Source organism: Gopherus evgoodei, chromosome 7, assembly GCF_007399415.2.
Source record: "Gopherus evgoodei ecotype Sinaloan lineage chromosome 7, rGopEvg1_v1.p, whole genome shotgun sequence".
Taxonomy (NCBI): domain Eukaryota; kingdom Metazoa; phylum Chordata; order Testudines; family Testudinidae; genus Gopherus; species Gopherus evgoodei.
Genome location: NC_044328.1, coordinates 38,128,576 through 38,149,502, shown reverse-complemented (window position 1 = coordinate 38,149,502; position 20,927 = coordinate 38,128,576). Strand labels below are relative to the sequence as shown.

General features: G+C 35.6%; 1 protein-coding gene across 5 annotated transcripts in view; it reads left to right on the top strand.

The window, feature by feature from the left end:
- Nucleotides 1-20,927, top strand: part of PCDH15 (protocadherin related 15) — a 1,497,017-nt gene that overhangs the window by 1,462,236 nt on the left and 13,854 nt on the right. For 3 of the 5 annotated variants that reach the window (XM_030569599.1, XM_030569597.1, XM_030569596.1), the window contains 3 exons: nt 3,093-3,101; nt 6,175-6,285; nt 20,438-20,459. In XM_030569599.1, coding sequence (XP_030425459.1) covers nt 3,093-3,101; nt 6,175-6,285; nt 20,438-20,459 — 142 coding nt within the window. Of the gene's footprint in view, nt 1-3,092; nt 3,102-6,174; nt 6,286-13,605; nt 15,011-20,437; nt 20,460-20,927 lie in introns of those variants that run through there. The other 2 variants (XM_030569598.1, XM_030569595.1) reach the window with 1 other exon arrangement.

Genomic DNA, 20,927 nt, shown 5'->3' with positions numbered 1-20,927 from the left:
CCTGTGCATGGGGCAGGTAAACACACCGGCCCAGCCCGCCAGGGGCTTTTCCTACACAAGCGGCGACCCCTGTTTGAGAAACCCTGATTTATACCCAAACTGTTGGTAGCTCAGTGTATGAATTGAGATTCAACATTTATATTGCAGGGAAAATGAGATAACCCAAAATTTTATTGTGGCTCTGAAATATGAGGCAATTATTATTTTTTATTTTTCATACCTGTGAACTACTTGATTCCAGCTGAGACTGAAGTTCAAGCATCAAAACATACCCTAGAAAGGTTGTTCTTGTTGTATTCTAGCTCTTTTTGAATAGGCAGAAATCTCATGAGAATCTATTTGCTTTAAATTTCTTGTTACACTTAATGGATTCAAGAATTTTAAATAGTTTGGCTAACAAATGGATAAACATCTCAACTTTTGGGTGTTCATCTGACCCAACAATTTGAGGTTTTCTCATTAATACATATACTTAGTTGGAAATTGAGACCATATATAACATTTCCTTTTTCCTTTTAGTAAAAAAAAAAAATACTTATCCATATAGAATCTCTGAGCAACCTTCCAATATTTAAAATTACAAAAACAAAATGCAATTCAGTCAGCTCACACCTTCCACCAGACAGTAGTCGATAATCAAATACTAACACCTCCATACTTCAGCCTATACCTCAATCTCTCTCCTTCTCTTCAAAGGCCAGGTAAAGCAAATGGGTCCTGCAGCATGCCCTATTACTCCACAAATCTCAGCTACTTAGAACCAAGCATGGGAGGGCTTTCCAGAGCTCAGAAGTTCTTACAGAGGATGCACCAGCATCAGATCCCTGTCTTTTATATTGGGGTGATTAAGTACCAGTGCCTTTGCAGACCTCAACTTGAGGTCATGTATCACTGGGTGAAAGAATATAAAGAAACCAATGTGCATGTATTATAATAGATCACGGGAATATGAATATTATTGCAGATCTACAATATGGTGTAATTTACCAGGTGAGATTTTAAGCTTATCAGTCGTGCTGTTCCTTCCTACACGTTAACTGGGATAGAACACAGTACTTTTTGTCAATGCCCTGTCATAAGCAACTGCAACTACAGTGACATAAATTTAGTTGTACTTATGATAAGGCTAAATTTGACTGTATATCTGTCTGTATCCATTATATATTGTATGTGGATACCACTTTGGGCTCCAGATATTAAAATCAAATGCAAATTTATGTTTTACAAGTGTAAGTTGAGTAACAATTCTCTTTAAAAATTGAGTACTCGGATTTGGGCATTTTTAATAGCTGAATTAGAATATTTCCTAGAGATAGGGATGATCAGCATTCTGGTGGTTTGTGTTATAAATCAAATTTATTTAATCTTTTAAGGAGACATCACTACATGAAAGAACACTAGTATGCCTGAAGGCATGCTTAATAGTCACATAAGAGGAGTAACTGTTTTATAGCTATTTTTAAATGGCTGGTATTTGTTTGAGTAACATTTATATCTGAATTTTACCAGGTTTTTTTAGAGACTAATCTTCCAAAAAGAGTCTGAAAGGCCATGAGTTTAATCAGCTCCTGCACTAGCCAGGGGCTTTACCTAGGAAGGCTAAACCCTAAAGGATAACTGGAACCCTGTGTGAGGATTGAATGGGGAGTATGTGCTGAATAAGCACATCCTCCAGGTTTCCTATCCACACTCCTCTCCCCAAGCACTGCTTAATCATTCCCCTTCCAGGCAAAATATACCTTTGAGAGGCCTGCACCTCAGAATATGCTTCCAGAAAATATATCCCTATGTTGGATCAGGTTTCCCATGTTTCTTGAGTCATACTGTGTTTAAAATTTGCATGCAGTAAATTTTTACTAAACAAAGATTCTCATTAGTTTGCAATGTGACTACTGTGTGATTTCTTTCAAGGAAGGAAAAGCAAATTGCAAAATTCCCCTTGACAAACATTGGAACAGAATCAGGTTCCAAATACATCAGGCTGCTTTAAGGAATCTATTTAGTCCGTCTAAAATCACAATTTTTTTGTCTACAGGTATCATGTAGAGTTGGACTTTATATCAAACCACCACAAATAAATTATTAGTATTATTAAAAATAAATCAATAGAATTCATTTAGACTGAAGAGAATATAATTGATTTCCATCTTAATATAACCCTTATACTATATTGAATTGTTTAGAAAATAAGTTCATTTTTGTCTTACTCCTTAGCTCCCCTTTTTCAAAGCTGCTTTAATATAATCTCCCGATAACATTTCTGGCAAACTAGCTGCTCAATATTGCCACTTAGTGCAAAGATTATAGCTGAATAAATGTAACTGTCACCCTCAGTGCACATATAACGGAAACATTAAGACTTACTTGATATTAAAACTCTTTTGTGTGTAGTAGATAGTTTTTCAATACTTTTCAGCTCAATGATCAACTAACATCCAAAAAATTAATTTTACTTTTTACATTTAAAAAAAAATAAAGGTTAAACTAAATGAGTTTTACATTGCTTACTTTTAATGTGAAATTATCACTGTTAAAGCACAGCTGACTGACTATGTATTGCTTGTAAATAATCTAATAGATTATCATTATTATTTTCTTTTAAGTTTTGCTTTGAAATTTGCTATCTGGGACAAACCAAAAAGCCAATTATGAAAAATATAGTATGAATTAATCATAGCAAAGGTGGCATATTCCACATAGAAGCCAAAATGTAATTGTGCTTTATTATGAAGGACTGTTTATTTAATATTCGCCATGTTAAAATGAGGAGGCAATTATAAAAATTAATTCATCTGTAATATTCCACTTGTAAAAATCCTAATTCATACTTCAGTATCCACATCTTTAATCAATGATCATCCATAAACATGAATTATCATTTTATAACAGTCTCACAATCACAAAAGGAACTGAATGATTTTCAGTTACTGAAACATAATGGTTCTTAAATATATCATTAATTTTGCAATTTAACATGTAAAATGATTGTCACTCTTAGTTTATTATTAATATAAAGTTCACTGTTTCAGATAATTGTTGTTATAAATGGAACCCTTCTAACATGACTTTCTCTCTCTCTTGCATGACAACAGATTTAAAGAGTAAGTATTTACTTTTAGATTTGCTTCTTACGCCTTGTTTAAAAATAATGATATCTGATCAATATCTACTTTTTATCATTATACAAGAACAAAGGCCATTTGAAATTTAAGGGAAGTAAATGTATTGCCGGTGAAAGGAAATACTTCATATAGTCAAACTGTAGAATGCATTGCTACCTGAGATTTAAAAAGAAACTTCTTAATTTTATGACCATTTAATAAAACATTCAGTTATATGCTAAGATAAGGCAATCAAATGTCATGCTGTTTGCCTGCAGAGAGAAGAAAGGATTTTTTCCCCATTGAACAGCATTATACAATTAACTAATTGATAGGTACATTTTATGCACAGGTTCAAAGATGGGATGCCGTCTTATAAAAGATCAGATGTTGGCCAGGGTCATAGCCAAGATAGCAGGTTTGGTACATCAGTGGTATGCTCTAAGTGTCTGCTTCACTAAAGCACATGGAGGGGGTCTTAGGCCCATACTGAAGATGAAATTATGCTTCCACAGCAACAATCTCTCTTTTCCTCTGTGAAGAATTTTCTGTGTGGGACATGGGGGCACAACATCATGCCCTATTTCATTCATGACTCTAGTGAAGGCTCATTCTGGTGAGAATCAATTCTATAGGTGCTTCTAAGAAGCCACAGTATGTTTACACCAGCTGTCCCTTCTACCCCAGGAGCCAAATTGCCAGGAAGGGGAAGCCAGTAAGATGGTGCCTGCCTGTGTTCATGTAAGGGGTCCTTTTCCCTTTGATCCTGAAAATTATGATACCAAAGGGACTTACTCTTGCCAACTCACAGGCTGCTGAATTGAATGTTCTCTTACCTTTTTCACAGGCTCTGCCTAGCTAAGGAATCCAAGTAATATGGGTAAACGCTAAAATACCTTGTATGTGACACATACATACTAAATAAATAATAGCTTGATATTAAAAATAGTTTATATTAAACTGAAAACATCTTCCACATATCTATCTATATATGTATATACGCCAATAAACTTGATTTTTTTGTGTTAATTGAACCACTTGCTTTTTACATCATTTATTTTATTAACTTAATTTGAATTTGGAAATATGGACAGATATGCTGAAGAAAACACAATAAAATGTGAAGGCTTTGCTTATGTAAACCCCACACCTCCTGGGTGTGGTGTTCTGTCCCATCTAATGGCACCAAGAAATTAATGAGTCTGCTCTAGAGCCTTAATTAAAGAGCATATGGATAAAGGCCATCCACTGACAACCAGGGTCTGTCACTTATATAGAGCACAGGATAGAGCAGGAGGATCTTATCCTGTGTTGTTTATATTTCTGTATCTTTGTGTAATTTTGTATTCATTGGATGATTGTTCTTTACCAAGATTTTGAAGTGGTATAACCTTAAAATAGGATTATAGTACGGAATCCATTGGTTCCATGGCTTTGTGTTGCCTTTTAATGTTTAAGAGATGTCATTAGCAGATATTGACTTCTGTTGAGGTGAACATCATGATTTATTGACCCAGGAGATAAATGTTCATTGAAACATGAAATCAGTAAACCAAATTCATCCCTGGAGTAACTCAATTCAATTAAATAGCATTATATCTGGGCTAATTTAGCCCAATATCAGTAATGTTATATACTATGAATAGTGCATATCCCAGAAATACCTGGTTATGAATATAATTATTTAAAACTAGCATTCTAAAGGGGAAATGAGGTTAGTTATTCAGAAGAAACAATTATTGTGTAATGCCAGAGAAATCCAAGGTCTGAGAATTTCAGACTTCAGTATTGTTAATTTGAGGGGTGCAGGGAGGAAGGTTTAAGAGTAAGAGCTTGGTAACTCTAATTACCATCCAAATCTTCTTTTCAGCCAAAAATATATATTCATATAAAACAATAAAAATTTTTAATGAGCCAGTTTTACTTCCCTATTTTCAAATGCTTTTAGAACTTCATTAAATGATATCTTAGCTCCAGGCATACCATAATATAAATGTGAATAATAATAATCATGATTTATTTTGAAGTCTGTTGTACTCTATTCTGAATTAAATTTCTCTCAATCCTGTTACCAGTTACATGGTAATTATTTGCTCTTTCTCACCCCTACAAATGAACTATAGGGCTTGACTTTATGGTCTACGTATTGACTAGGGCTGGCCAAAAAAAGGGTGTCCATTCCTGTGAAAAATTTAATGTTTTTTTCCCTAAAAACATTTGAATATTTTTGCAGAAAGAGATGTCCTGAAAAATTTGGTTTCAGGACATCCAAAATGAAATTTTCAGGCTTGTCAGCTGCCCACCTAGAAGACTCTTGTCATTTTAATTTTCTTCCCTGGTTCATTGCCTCCCTGGAGTTCAGCCTCCTTACCTCATCTCCCACCCAGAGCTAGGGTGCTCAGTCTCTGCGCTGCCTGGAAGGCTCTTGTTACTTTCACTTTCTACCTGCAGACAGAAGGCAAAATTAACAAGAGCTTTCCAGGTGGCCATCATTTCAATTTTCCTGACAGACAATCAACATTTTTCAATAAAACAAATTTTCATGCAGAAAATTTTGATTTTACAGAAAGGGCATTTGGAAAAATCATTCAAATGGGAAATTGTTGACCAGCTCTTATGCTAATAAAGGTGTTAACAAGTCATAAAAGTTAAACTTTACAAATGTTTAAATTTAAATGTGACATCAATAAATGAAGGACTTTGCCAAAACAGCCAGTTTACCACATACCACCTGATGAAAACAAGTATTGTTAAAGCTTAATTGACCTCTTACTCAATTAAATGTAATTACTAATGAATATCTTATTATTTCATGATGATCAGATGGTTTGGCAATTATTTAAAAGTGGATGATAGTATTTAGATGCATTTTGAAGCTCTGCAATTTTGTAATGAAAGAGCCAAGCCATGGAGTGATGCAGAGCTGAAAAAAATAGCTCACATGATTACTTTTCTTTGAATACAAAACCAATAATGTTTGAGGAACTACTATCTGACTACTGTATGTCAGCCCATGTAAGCTAAAGAATATTTCTAACACATATTTTTTCCCTCCCTGCACAACTTACCAAAGGCGGCAAGCTGAATGTGCAAAGACAGCCAGAATCCAGATGGCCTTACCAGCCGGCAAACCATCAAGTAGCGCTGCCAATAATCTCTATGAAGAACTCGGTGACAGCACCATGTAAGTATTCATTGTGATTCATCAGTAAAATTGTTAGTGAACCAAGGCATAAGTCATATTTCAGAAATGTCATTTATTACAACATAATTGAATAGACTTTTCTTAGTGAGGGTATATTCCACAAACAACTTGAGCTTACATAAGAACATACATAAGAACATAAGAACGGCCGTACTGGGTCAGACCAAAAGTCCATCTAGCCCAGTATCTGTCTACCAACAGTAGCCAGTGCCAGGTGCCCCAGAGGGAGTGAAGCTAACAGGCAATGATCAAGTGATCTCTCTCCTGCCATCCATCACCATCCTCTGATGAACAGAGGCTAGGGAACCATTCTTTACCCTTCCTGGCTAATAGCCATTTATGGACTTGGCCACCATGAATTTATCCCGTTCCCTTTTAAACATTGTTATTGTCCCAGCCTTCACAACCTTCTCAGGTAAGGAGTTCCACAAGTTGACTGTGCGCTGTGTGAAGAAGAACTTCCTTTTATTTGTTTTAAACCTGCTACCTATTAATTTCATTTGGTGACCCCTAGTTCTTGTATTATGGGAATAAGTAAATAACTTTTCCTCATCCACTTTCTCTACATCAGTCATGATTTTATATACCTCTATCATATCCCCTCTTAGTCTCCTCTTTTCCAAGTTGAAGCGGCCTAGCCTCTTTAATCTTTCCTTGTATGGGACCCTCTCCAAACTCCTAATCATTTTAGTTGCCCTTTTCTGAACCTTTTCTAGTGCTAGAATATCTTTTTTGAGGTGAGGAGACCACATTTGTACACGGTATTCGAGATATGGGCGTACCATGGATTTATATAAGGGCAATAAGATATTCTCAGTCTTATTCTCTATCCCCTTTTTAATGATTTCTAACATCCTGTTTGCTTTTTTGACTGCCTCTGCGCACTGCGTGGACATCTTCAGAGAACTATCCACGATGACGCCAAGATGTTTTTCCTGACTCGTTGTAGCTAAATTAGCCCCCATCATATTGTATGTATAGTTGGGGTTATTTTTTCCAATGTGCATTACTTTACATTTATCCACATTAAATTTCATTTGCCATTTTGTTGCCCAATCACTTAGTTTTGTGAGATCTTTTTGAAGTTCTTCACAATCTGCTTTGGTCTTAACTATCTTGAGTAGTTTAGTATCATCTGCAAACTTTGCCACCTCACTGTTTACCTCTTTCTTCAGATCATTTATGAATAAATTCAATAGAATTGGTCCTAGGACTGACCCCTGGGGAACACGACTAGTTACCCCTCTCCATTCTGAGAATTTACCATTAATTCCTACCCTTTGTCCCTGTCTTTTAACCAGTTCTCAATCCATGAAAGGACCTTCCCTTTTATCCTGTGACAGCTAAATTTACGTAAGAGCCTTTGCTGAGGGACCTTGTCAAAGGCTTTCTGGAAATCTAAGTTCACTATGTCCACTGGATCCCCCTTGTCCACATGTTTGTTGACCCCTTCAAAGAACTCTAATAGATTAGTAAGACACGGTTTCCCTTTACAGAAACCATGTTGACTATTGCTCAACAGTTTATATTTTTCTATATGTCTGACAATTTTATTCTTAACTATTGTTTCAACTAATTTGCCCGGTACCGACATTAGACTTACCGGTCTCTAATTGCCGGGATCACCTCTAGAGCCCTTTTTAAATATTGGCGTTACATTAGCTAACTTCCAGTCATTGGGTACTGAAGCCGATTTAAAGGACAGGTTACAAACCTTAGTTAATAGTTCCGCAACTTCACATTTGAGTTCTTTCAGAACTCTTGGGTGAATGCCATCTGGTCCCGGTGACTTATTAATGTTGAGTTTATCAATTAATTCCAAAACCTCCTCTAGTGACACTTCAATCTGTGACAGTTCCTCAGATTTGTCACCTACAAAAGCTGTCTCAGGTTTGGGAATCTCCCTAACATCCTCAGCCGTGAAGACTGAAGCAAAGAATCCATTTAGTTTCTCTGCAATGACTTTATCGTCTTTAAGCTCTCCTTTTGTATCTCGATCGTCAAGGAGCCCCACTGGTTGTTTAGCAGGCTTCCTGCTTCTAATGTACTTAAAAAACATTTTGTTATTACCTTTGGAGTTTTTGGCTAGCCGTTCTTCAAATTCCACTTTGGCTTTTCTTATTACACTCTTACACTTAAGCTGGCAGTATTTGTGCTCCTTTCTATTTGCCTCACTAGGATTTGAAATCCACTCTCTAAAGGAAGTCTTTTTATCTCTCACTGCTTCTTTTACATGATTGTTAAGCTTCTTAAAAATCAAGAAAATAAGTAAGAGCGCTGGAGATGGAGACTCAGTTGTGCTACAGTGGCATAAAAGGGACAGAGTATGGGACAGTCAGCTGGGATTTCTCCTTGTCTGGGAATCTCCAGAGAAAGTAAAATAAGTATAAAGTGCAAAGCTGCTCATTACACATTGCTAGAGCACACTGCACTTCAGTGTTTTGAGGCCAGCACAACAGCCCATAGATGCTAAAGCAAGTTAAAATAGTCCTGAGGCTGCTCTAGTTTGCATCAAGGTTAGGGAGATTGAAAGGTGGCAGAAAGCCTTTACTTCGCAGATGTACTAAATGCCGCTCTAGCACGCTTGAGAACTTGGCCCAAAATGTTATTTCTTCCAAGCTGCCTGCTGAATATAATTTATAAAACTCAATCAGAAAACCCATTTGATAGACATCTCAGTATGAAATATTCCATTGGCTAAAGTTTTTTTTCTTTGTAAATCTGAAGTAATTTAAATGTTGAAAATAAACACAATGGATCAATAAAATAGATTATAAAAAATTAGTAGTTAAAGGAAAGCATCTTTTTACCATTATATGTTGGTAACATATTTGTAGCTGGAATGTGTCTTGGATCTTCTTTTCTAAAAGTATGATATGACCAAAGTCATTGTTCTGTTAAGACATTAAATTACTAAGAAAGGGTGAATTGTACTCATGCATGATGAAACTTAATTGTAGTCAAGGGACTCCAAGCAGAAATCAACACAGTATGAACAGACCATAATAGCATAGTACAGGAAATATTTACATGTACAATATTTTTGCTTATAGGTTAATGTCAGAAAATGTTTATTACTTTTGTATTATTTTAAAAGAATAACATTAAGATGACAACACTAAAAAGAACAGACTTCATAAAGTATTGGCGGGAGGGGTGCTATTTAGTGTTGGTTGATTTTTGTTCTATTTTGAAGTCACTTTTTTCCCCTTGATCAGAGAGTTCATATATATATTTGAGTTTATAGAAATGTTACTATAGCAGGGCAAAGAAATCATTGCTAGAGTATGTTTTAAGCTTTGATTATTTAAAGACAGTGCCTGATTTCCAAATGTTTTGGGTTGAATTTCTCTTTGTGAATAGAGAATCTTTGCATTACTCTTTGAAGCAAGAGTAGCTTCTCTTCCAAAATTAACCACTGATTTTTCCACCCTCATGGTATTTTATGCCTATGAATTGTTACTGTTTGGGTAGCTGGAAGAAAGAAGTATGTTTCACAGAAATAAAACACACACAGAATTTAAAAGGTTATGGTATGTGAATTCTAGGTCTTGATCTAGGTGGGACTACTCACATCTTTATAATTACACCCATGATGATGTACTTTGCTGGATCAAGACCCTGGTTCCTTAAAGTCTAACCCAATTTCCGTGAAAGTAAAAGGAAGACTGCAATTCACTTTACTAGAAGTTGGATTGGACTGGTTACAAATGGGCATTAGAAGCCTTATGAGTCTGCATTCTCCATCTAATTGATGTGCTTTCAGCCAGGCTAAGACCAAGCCTTAGTGTTTGTAGACAAAATTTGAAACGGCAAAGTTTTGCATAGGCATAATGAGTTGCAGATGCAAATCTGAATACTTGCACCTCTGATTTAGAGGCACACTTACTCAGATTTGTAACAGCACTTCAACTAAAAATATACATTTAGCAAATACAGATTTTTCCCTATAAAGCACCGTCTATGGAATATAAATATATAAAACTCATTGGAAAAATGACAATTAATATTTCCACAACACTGAGATATTGATCAAGGAATCTCTAGTAGAAGATAGAGATATGGAAAAATAATGTAAATCAATGCAGTTAATAATTTTAGAGAGAGATGTTTTTCAATAAAATTTAAATAAACGTTTATCAAAAATCCGTGAAGTTTAACTGAATCCAATATTTAATCTAAAGGCAAAATCTACCTCAGAAAATCAATTTTCAGGAAAAAAAATTATAGCAGAATATTGTAAAATCATTTTCAACTTGCTGGTGAATTGCAATACTACATTTAAATTGCTATAGTGTATTATAATCTTATGCATCACTTTATTTTTTCTCCTCAATTATTCCTTGACTCTCCAACAATTTTCTTAAATACCAAATAATGGAAATTTAAGAAAATTGAAAAATTGTCTTTATTTTTCATGCCTTTCCATAATTGTCCTTTGTCAAACATTTTCTTTCTGTAGCGCTGCCTTACGTCTTATTTTCTTAATTTGGTTTCTGTGCAAAGTTAAGTGGAACTAAACTTCTTTTTGTTTTAAATCTGTCTTATGTCTCATGACTTCCATTCTTTCTCCATCTTTGGATACATAGGCATCAGTAAGTAAACTTAGTTCATCATGCATAATATTTGTAGCCAATAGAAACAGTAGTTGATTCTTATATACTTAGTTTATGTTAAAACTGTAATTAATTGCCATTGATTATTAGCCTTTATTTTACAATAAATGGACTACATGGAAGACATTTACTTTTAAGTGGAAAGATTTGTGCATCTCCTTTCATTTGCCTTTTGTACTAAGTAGCGATTAAATACAGAACTGTAATTGCTGAACTTGAATAGTATTATTTCTAAGGACCTCCAGTTTCAGCATTCTACATTCTTTGGTGATTGGTGCTCTCCAGATACCTAAAACAGATTGATAGGTAAGCAGGTTTCTCAAGCTCACATTCAGTCAGAACCTTTTCATCCTTTACCTATAATTCCTTTATAGGCAGCCATCACTGCTGCAGTTTGCAGAAATATGACTTCAAACCAATCTGATGCAGTTCCTTGTTGGAACAAAGAGACAAAAGATTGTTCTGCAAATATTAAGGTTTCATCATAAAATAACTCTTTAGCTTTTTCATATAAAAATAATTCAGCAATCAAGCAGCTTTTAGACTAATCCATTCTTATATATATCAAGGGTATATCAGCTTGTATGTGCTTTGTATTTGGAAGCAAAGTGGATCTTCATTTAACTTCAGGAATCATTGATTTTTCCAATCTCTACATTTGAAAATTCATGTGATCACTAAGATGGCTGAGGAAGCTTGTCCAATATGTGTCAAGGCATATTGTTTAAAAATAAATTAATGATGTGAAATACCATATCAAATCCCCATGATCAAATACTCATTAAGTACTGACACTACTGGGAATGTAGACCTACTCTAAGTGGTAGTTTCTGAGATGCATTCTGTTTACCAATGTTATTCCGTGCACTCGGGAGAGTATCCTCTTTGCTGTAGCCCTTTTCAAGGTTGCATACCCCCCACTTCTTGTCAGCCTCATTTAATGCCCCAGCTCCTTTTGGAAAAAAGTGTGCTCCCTTGTGTGTGTGAAGGGAGTAGTTTTTATACCCCATGAAATGATTCCTATCTGCCACTCCTGTTCAGTCAACATGTATATAGATAGATTTAGAGAGTATAGATTTTCCATGTATATCAGCTTCCAGACAAATCAAGAAACAAAATAATTGTATTATAACCTTTCCTTATTTCCTAAATGTATATATTTTTGAGCTTTTATACCCACATATTTAAAGGGGCGTCTGTGTGGCTTCTTATCTTACTCTCATTCAGTACTGTTTAAATGTCTTTTCCCCTATTTTTGAGTGATTTTTTACCTTGGAATATTTAACTATGCCATGGTAAATTTCCGTTAGCATAATGTTCATGAAATTTGTGTGTGGGTGTGTGTGTATGTGAGAGAGAGAGAGAGAGAGAGAGAGAGAGAGAGAAAGACATTCCAGAATATAGAACTAAGAGCTCCTAAAACTGTGTCCTGCCATTTTCACTAAACATTGTACAATATTGCGGCTTGTCTAGACAAATAGCTAGTGTGCTTCAAGCTGGGGTAGACTCTGCAATCACATGCTAGAATTTAAAAAAAAAAACTATTCTTTTCGATTTAAGAAAAACTGGGTCAGGTGTTTTTAAACTTAAAAAAAAATCGACTTTTGGTAGTGACGAAGCCTGGAAAATTTCAACTGGAAAGCTGAAAATGTTAGACATTTATGAGTTACTGAAAATGGGGAATAGAAAGGCACTCATAGGCAACTTTATTTTATCATGTAGTTGTCATTATTACTCTAGCTGTACTATAGCTGTAATTGATATACATTTAGGACTATAAGGTGGTAGGATTTCAAGTAATTTAGCTATCATATCCCACTACACATGCATATTCTGAACATGTAATTTGTGTTTATAGAAAAACTGTTTTAGAAATATATTTTTTTTTAAGGATTAGGACTATTTTTTGTATCACGCCATCTGTAAAGGTACATCCATTAATTACAATTGGTTCATCTTCACCAGACATACAGGGAAACATAAAAGCTCTACTAAAGTTACGATTTTAAAATTCAATATGTCATCATTTCCAGGTCTAAAAGCCAGTGCTGGGTCTTATTGGTGAAAAAAGGGGAATCATCCTTTTACAGGGATTAAGCTCCATTTGTAACCAAATCCAAAATTGACTTAAACTTGTCACTAACCCAGGAAAATTTTTGTAAATTCCAGGCCTCAGGCAGCTATAATTTGGAAGAGGCCAAGTGAAGGATACTTGAAACAGTTTCTGACAATTTTTTGAAGAGTTTGAAATATTAGCAGTAGTCCAAGCTATATTATATTTCCATTTTAGGTTGCATAAATGTTGTGTAGCATAACTGTTACTAACAAGATGTATGGAAAAATGTGTTCAAGTGTTTGTTTAGATTACTGTATAAGGGGAAATAATAATTGAAAAGGAAAGTGTAATTGTTTCCAAGGATAGAAAGGCCATGTGGTTAAGGTTAGAACTCATTTATGTAGGTCAAAGCTTGTTTTCTTCCTCTTTACTTCATATCCTTTTCATCTAGAGAAGACCTAAAAGTAAATGTCTTGCCTCAGTAGACTTTTGTAAATATTTATTTTGGATAACAATATGTTAGAAGTAATGCTATGGCATTAATTTACATCATAAATTCATTTTTTCTCATAAAAATCTATGTACATGCATGTTTCCTTACATGTGATTATCTTCTTTTCTTTCAAGTCTTTTTCTTCTCTACCATTTCCAACAAAGCAGGGGAAAAAAGTCAGTTTTAGAAGAAGGAGACCGTCAAAGAGTAATAAGCAGCTTTGCTTCACGTGCTATTGAGGCTCACAAGCAGTCTAATATCAATGGATCGTTGAACAATAATCTCCCCAAATCTGCAAGTAACATTACATTTTTATCTGATGAGAACCCACTAACAACTCAGAATCCTTTGTATATGGAAGGTGTTGTTCAAGGTTCTCCAAGCTCTTCATTGCTACGGAAGAGGAAAGATATTTTAGACAGTCTTTCACCTAGAAGATTAGCCTTGAAAGATGCCCTTTTGGGGTGCCCTTTGGGAGGCATTCACCGTGCATGGACGTTACCAATTCGTATTACTAGGAGACATGTGTCTGATGCTCTAAGTAGGCCAATTATCATGGATCCAGTTCAGTGGCAACAGGAAAGACTCAAAGCAGAGAATGAAAGAACTGACAATCAGCACAGCAGGGTTGATATGAGCAGTCCAATATTTAAAAAAGTTATTGGCACCAAGTTAACTGTAAAAGAGAAGGCAAGACAGTTTGAGCAACAGGCTTTGCAGGAAATGAAACAAGTGAAATTCTCTGATATGAAATGTTCACATTCACCAACACACAGCAACTACCACGAAGAAGGAGAAAACATGCTAGAGTTGTCTTCTGAATGTCTGCTTGCTTCTCCATGCCATCGTTCTCCTCCTTTCTCCTCTTTGACACCTTCTACTGAAGTAGTTGAATTTCAATCACTCGCAGTTCCTTCCGTAATCATCACTCATCATGACTGTCCTGAAGAACTTTCTCCTCCACCAACTCACAAACCACCAACTCCTTCTTTTAGGATAAAGAGACCAGTTCACCAAAGTTTTCTGGCTGCTCAAACCAAAGTGGAAGTAACAGAAAGCATTCCAGATCCACCCAGAACTCCCCCTCCTCCACTACCCCTGCTGCCACTTCCTCCTCCAACTCCTCCTCCATTGCCACCACAACCTCTATCTCTTCCTACCATTTCTCTAGCCCTCTCCTCCTCATCTACTCTAAGTACCCAGCACCTTTCCCCTATAAAGCATACTAAGTCCCCTGCCAAACAGCTACCAGTATCATCCCAGGCCACAGCTCCTGAGCCACCACCTCACAGGGAGTTGAAAGGGATTCTCAAAAATATTCACAACTTAGCAGATATTGAAAAATCTGTGGCCAACATGTACAGTCAAATAGACAAAAACCACATTCTACCCAAACACATATCCAAGCTTAAACCAATTGCAGCATCCGAACTGCCAACTACAGAAACTGTTGCTGAGCACAGCCAGCAGAATGGTAACTTGAGCTGTATAGTTGAGGAACTTGAAAAGCGATTTCCATCCCAGTCCACTGCATTATAAAATTACAGTTGAATTTTTTGAATTTTTTCTTGTTATATTTTGTATGACATGGCTATCACAGTACGTGTTATCTGCCTCATATGTTCCGTAGCTAAAGTACTTCAACACTGATGAAAGAATTCAGACTTTTTTCCTCTGCTGAATATTGCTATTTGTTTGTTCCTGATGCTAAACCTACAGTCCATTTTCTTTGCCTGATCACTCATAACTTTGTAATGTATGATATTTTTAAAGGTAGTTCTGTCCACTCTTCATTTACTGTTTTTTTATGCTGATTTTTCTTCTTTGTCTGCATGCAAAAGATTCATGGGGGAAAGTGTTCCTTTAAAACCAATGAACTATATGTAGCAGGCATACGTTGACACTGCTTTAGTTTAAACACTCTGCACTGTTTTGTCACGAGGGTACTCTAGTGTTGTAGGTTATGTCAATAAGCAAGGCAATTCTCCTGAAATACTGAAGGCATCTCTTGCTTTACCCATAAAGTGTACATCATGGGAGAACTCTTACTTTTACTGTAAAATGTTGGATGTCACAGAAAAGCAAATGATGCTAGAAAACCAACTCAGCAATAACAAGAAAAAGTTGTTAAAATAATGTATCAGTCATTCTATAGGAGATTGTATAACATTCTGCTCTAGTGATGTGCTTTCATCTCACTGTTGTCCTTGTAGGTTTGATAATGTTTTTTTCTATTTATTTGTCAGTCAACCTTATTGTCCTCCTTTTTGTTATCTATATTATGCCTCCCATTGCTTTCTTTATTCCAAAACTTCATATTGCGGGTCTTCACTTTTGTAAACCATTTACTGTAAAAAGAGCTTGTTAATTGTGCTTGTTCATGTTAATTAGGTATCTCTTTGATCATATTTCATGCTAACTTGCTAAATATTGATGGTTATTTCCGCCAATAACATTTTTGCGTATCTTTGAATGTAATAATCATTCTGATCAGTGTCATAAAAAAGGTTTTATAAGTGTCTGTAAAAGATGTATATAGTATGGGTAGCATTAATTTAATTAAACCTACACTTAAATATTTTGGTTATATTAAATTAGCTTGTCCTTTGAAACAAACAGTAAGTAAAAGAGATTTGGCATAAAAAATTAATGTAAGTTTAGCTTAGTGCTCAGTTTTATTTTTCCTCTTTTGCCAAAATCCTAGATAATCATGTTAAAACTGACACTTTTTATAGAATTAAATGCAGTGGGGTGAGGAACAAGTACTTAAAGTAAGCTACAATAAAAACGTAAAACCTGTCCATGAGAAAATGTTATCTGTTCTAAGCAGAAAGGTAATTATAAGGGTAATTAGCTAACTGCCTAGAAATAGCCAGCTTTTCCACAGTACGTGATTTTCTTTTCTTTTCACTACAATTGGGACAAGTATGGATGTTTCAATCAGAAATTGCTGAAGGTAGTTTCTCTTTTTTGTCCCAGAGCCAAATGCTGTGAACTTCATCACATAAATTCCGCTGATATATTCGAAATACTCAATGCCTAATATAGTCTCCTTGCATAGTGGGTGAGATTTTAGGTCCAATGCATGTAATGAATAGCAATAACAGTAAAATGTGTAGGGAACATGATAATTAATCAATTTTTTGCTTTAACACGGGTTTAATATTTTATAGGATTCAAGTGTTTATAGTAATTGCCTACAGTGCTAAAGTCTCAGTGAGTAGTACAACTGCAGCACTAGCAGCAAGTTTCCACTCACAGCCCATCAGACAATAAGCAAAGAAGTCTGTAAGGTTTAACTCTAAACTGGATGTATGCCAGTAATTCAGGATATGTCACTGGAATAATCCACAGCACTAGGGTGGCCACTGACGTATCTCCAGAATGCCAGACATTCCAGTACTACTGGAAATGGCACGGGACCACCCCTACCTGTGTGACCCTGCCCTGACAGTGTGTGCAAGGTCACACCAGCAGGGGTGGAGTGGTGCGCTCTTCAGAATGGCATCTACCATGCATAATACTGGATGAAACCGCATCTGGCTTTACATCAGGACAGGACAAACCAAACAAGAGCAGGACTGTCCGTCTGAAAACTGGATTAGAGGCCTGCCTGCAATGCTTTGCATTTGGTCAGATGTATAGTGTACTGATTAGATTTTATAAGCCCTGATTCAGCAAAGACTTAAGTGTTTAACTTTATACACTGAACAGTACAAGTGAGTTCAATGGAACTAGTCCCAATGCACACGGTTAAGCACATATGTAAATTTTTGAAGGATCAGGGCTATAATTCACTTATGTGAAGTATATTATATAGATAAATATGGCCTGATTTGCAAAAGTTAGCCATACATTCCACTGAATTCAATGGGAGCTGCAGCTGCTCAGCATTTTTGAAAATCTGGCTAATAGTGAATTTCTTCAAAGTTTATTCAACTATAATTTTGTGTGACCTTCCTTAATCTGAATGGTCACATAGCATACAATAGCCTCCTTTTTTTAGTTTAATCTGTTCAGGCACAAAAGAATCTGTAGGAAAAATGATACCACATGAACTAGTTCTTTACCTACATGTTGCACTTTCTTCATCATATTGGAGAACCCTCCTTAATACTAATAAAAGTTTTAATGTTTTGGGGTTTTTATTTTTATTTTTTTCCATTTTCATTAGAGTTAATACCTATGGGCAACCTCAGTTAGCCAGCTGAGGTTTTTGGTACTAGCTGGCAATATACTCCAGTGTGTTTTTCTTGAAAAATGATTTTTTGTTACAGTTCCAAAACTATGCAATGATAAAGTGGCAATCTGGAGCAGTAGGAAGTACAAGTTCCTCTCTGCCCCCGCACATCCTTTTGCCCGTGTTTTCTTATAAGATTATGAAGTCTTTGGGGGCAAGGATTGTATCTTACAGTGTATTTTTACAGCACTTAGCACAATGGAGGCCCAGTCTCAGTTGAGGCCTCTGTATGCTACTGTAATACACATAATAATAAATTACTGAAAAGTCTCCAAAACAAATTCCAAAGACCTTGAAAATCAAGGCTGTTATTGTTAGTCCCAGTAACTTAATTGTCATGCTCCCTGAATTGGTTCCTTAGGATTGACTGTAGACTGGACATGTGGCCTGTATATGCTATTTTTTGTACCAGTTTGACTGTCTTTAGGATCAATTGAACAATGATTGATTACATAAGTGACTAGCACTTTCTTCAGCACCAGATAAGAGGGTCCACAGTTCATTCAATACTCAGAGCTGGTTTCTGGCTTCATCATTCCCTTAACTCTCACCATTCTAAATTTCATTTTTTCTTTCTTAAAAAAAAAATTAAAACCCAATCATTGTTTGTTTGTTTTTTAAATTCAGGTTCTGAGGTAGTTAAATAACAATCAACAGTATGCAATTGGTAAGAGATACTATCTGTCTTGCCACTGGCTATTTGGAGAAAAAAATGGCAATTATATGTTTAGAAAATGTTTGTCTTGCTAGCCTTGAACTGAGTGAAACCTTTTATCTCAAAAGACAAAAAGCAGATCAAACAATTCCTAATTCTAACTTGTATTTACGATGTTTTACTTTTGATCTTTCTTTTGCTTTTAATACAAGAATAAATATAAAATATCTTAAACAAAATAAAACACTCAGAAGGATTATAGCAGATAGATAACTGCTGGGAAAGACAATTCGAAATTCCTTCAAATTACATTCGCAATGTAGAGCAATGGAAGATGTGCCATTTGTGCAAATAACTTCATTTTCACAGTAATCCTTAACTATAAGCACTAGTTATATAAAATAAGTGTTGTGTATGTTTTGGCATTAGCGTACATAATCATTCATACTGTTTCCCTTGTTTTTCTTTTTTTACTAACCCTGGCATCTGTCAGATTGAAAGCCATGGAAACCAGATGGTACTTTTTATCCAGACATTATTACAGATCCTTTGGGGGAGATTTTTAAAATTATTTAATGGGAATGAAATATGTAGTTTCACCTTGGACTTTCCTTGCGGTGTAGAGTGAAATACCAAGAGAAATGAAGGCTAGAAGAAAGTTTTGCCTCTTTTTTGAAAGTGTCCAACCATTAATAGTAGAGAAACATTATGAGCACTTCTTCTTAAAAGGCTTGATTATGCAATATCGGCGTATTCTCAGCAAATTGAATACAAAAAGTAAATAAGTATTAACTTACTTTTATTCCTTGCACCTTTAATCTACAGTGTGTTGACTATATAAGAGCAATTAAATTTAATAGGCTTGCTTATCCTCCTTGAAACTCAAGGCCTTCAATTTCTAGAGATTGTTGTAGGCTACAAGGAAACCAAATACAGTGTTGCTCAAGTAGGCATTGGAAAGTTACAGATCATATTTTTGGTGATAAACCTTCATTTCCTTACTTTCTTATCATAGGGACAACTGCAATAATTTACCCTGATAATCAATAACATGCTGAATATTTATAGAAAAGCTTTACAGATAGTGATATTAAAAATGGAGAGTGTTCATTCTGTTTTTTAGTTTTCTCTCAACTGCAATTAAATGATTTTCCTGTGCTGCTGTCTATGTACTAGTTTAAGCTCAACACAGTTTTGAGCATTTACCCTCTCTATCTCAAAATATCTTAAACTTTCCTTTTATAGCAACACTAGATGTAAATGCTGTTCAGTATTGTTGCCTAAACCATTTGAGGTTCCTGGAATGAAATGTGAAAGTATAAGAACTGACAGACATAGAGCAGTTTTCCAGTATATGAGTGGTTCACTGAATATGAATTAAAAACAGAAAGTATTCCAATAAGATCAAAAGCACAAAGCCTGTGGGAAAATAACCATAGATAGCTGAAAGAATATAATGCCCATGCAAATACATTGAGGAAATGTTAGGATAGGTATAGTTTTAATAATAATGTTATTAGCAGAAATTAACAATAGACGCTCAGGGCCAAATTCTAGCAAGCCCTGCATGGGTGCAGAAAGTCCAAAAGCAAAATAAAAGCTAAGTGTCTATCAGCTGCAAGAGGGAGCAAAACAGAGAATTCTGCACCTGCTCTGTGTCACAAGGAAGATCTCTATGGCAGGACTCCACCATCACTGTGGAAAGAAAGGAAATGGGTGGGCATGGGATATGACCAGAGGCACCATGCATGGTGTGTGTGCTGCCTCTCCCTATCCATATCCTATTGTACCAATGCACTGACTCTGACTTATTGGGACTCGGTATGCAGCTCTAAACAACATACAGATGCAATGCTCTTCCTCAAATATAGTTGTTTAAGTCCAGACATTTATTTTGTCTCTAAAGACACATTGATTTTGTATTCTTAGATAAATATTTCTTACCATGTTAGCAACATTTCCAAGGACACTTTTTCCACCTCACTTCCATGAAAATAGTGAATATGAACTACATCTTTACATACTCTTAGAGATGTGTACTAATGATATGTTTTTCTTTTTCTGAATTTAGGCGAGGATATGCACAGCAAGAGGTAAGGCTATTCCCCAACTATATTATTAAAACAGTGTGATAACAGAGAATGGGATAACAGAGAATGTGTATCTTCCTATTTGCAGCACTTTTTCTTCAGCTGTTTAAAACACAGAGAATTTTCTTTTCAAATATGTTAGCTTGATTGAAATCTTAACAATAAATTACAAATTTGCATTAATATAAATTAATTTTCTTAAAAGGCTGAAGATTGATGGGGAAAGCTAGGGCAATCCCATTAATATCAAGGCCTGCAAGAGCAGTGTATCCAGCTCCATATGCTCTGTACCCCCTTTGGCATCTGCAAAATCACTACCTTGCTGTGATCTGCTTCTTCTGCAGGGCTACATTTATGTGTCTCCTCCGATGGGGGTGAATGGAGCAAGTAGCAAGGACTTCCTGCTTTTTTCATAAAGGCTTTATTTTGGCAAATAAACTCATGAGTGGCACCTTACTATACAAGTAACCC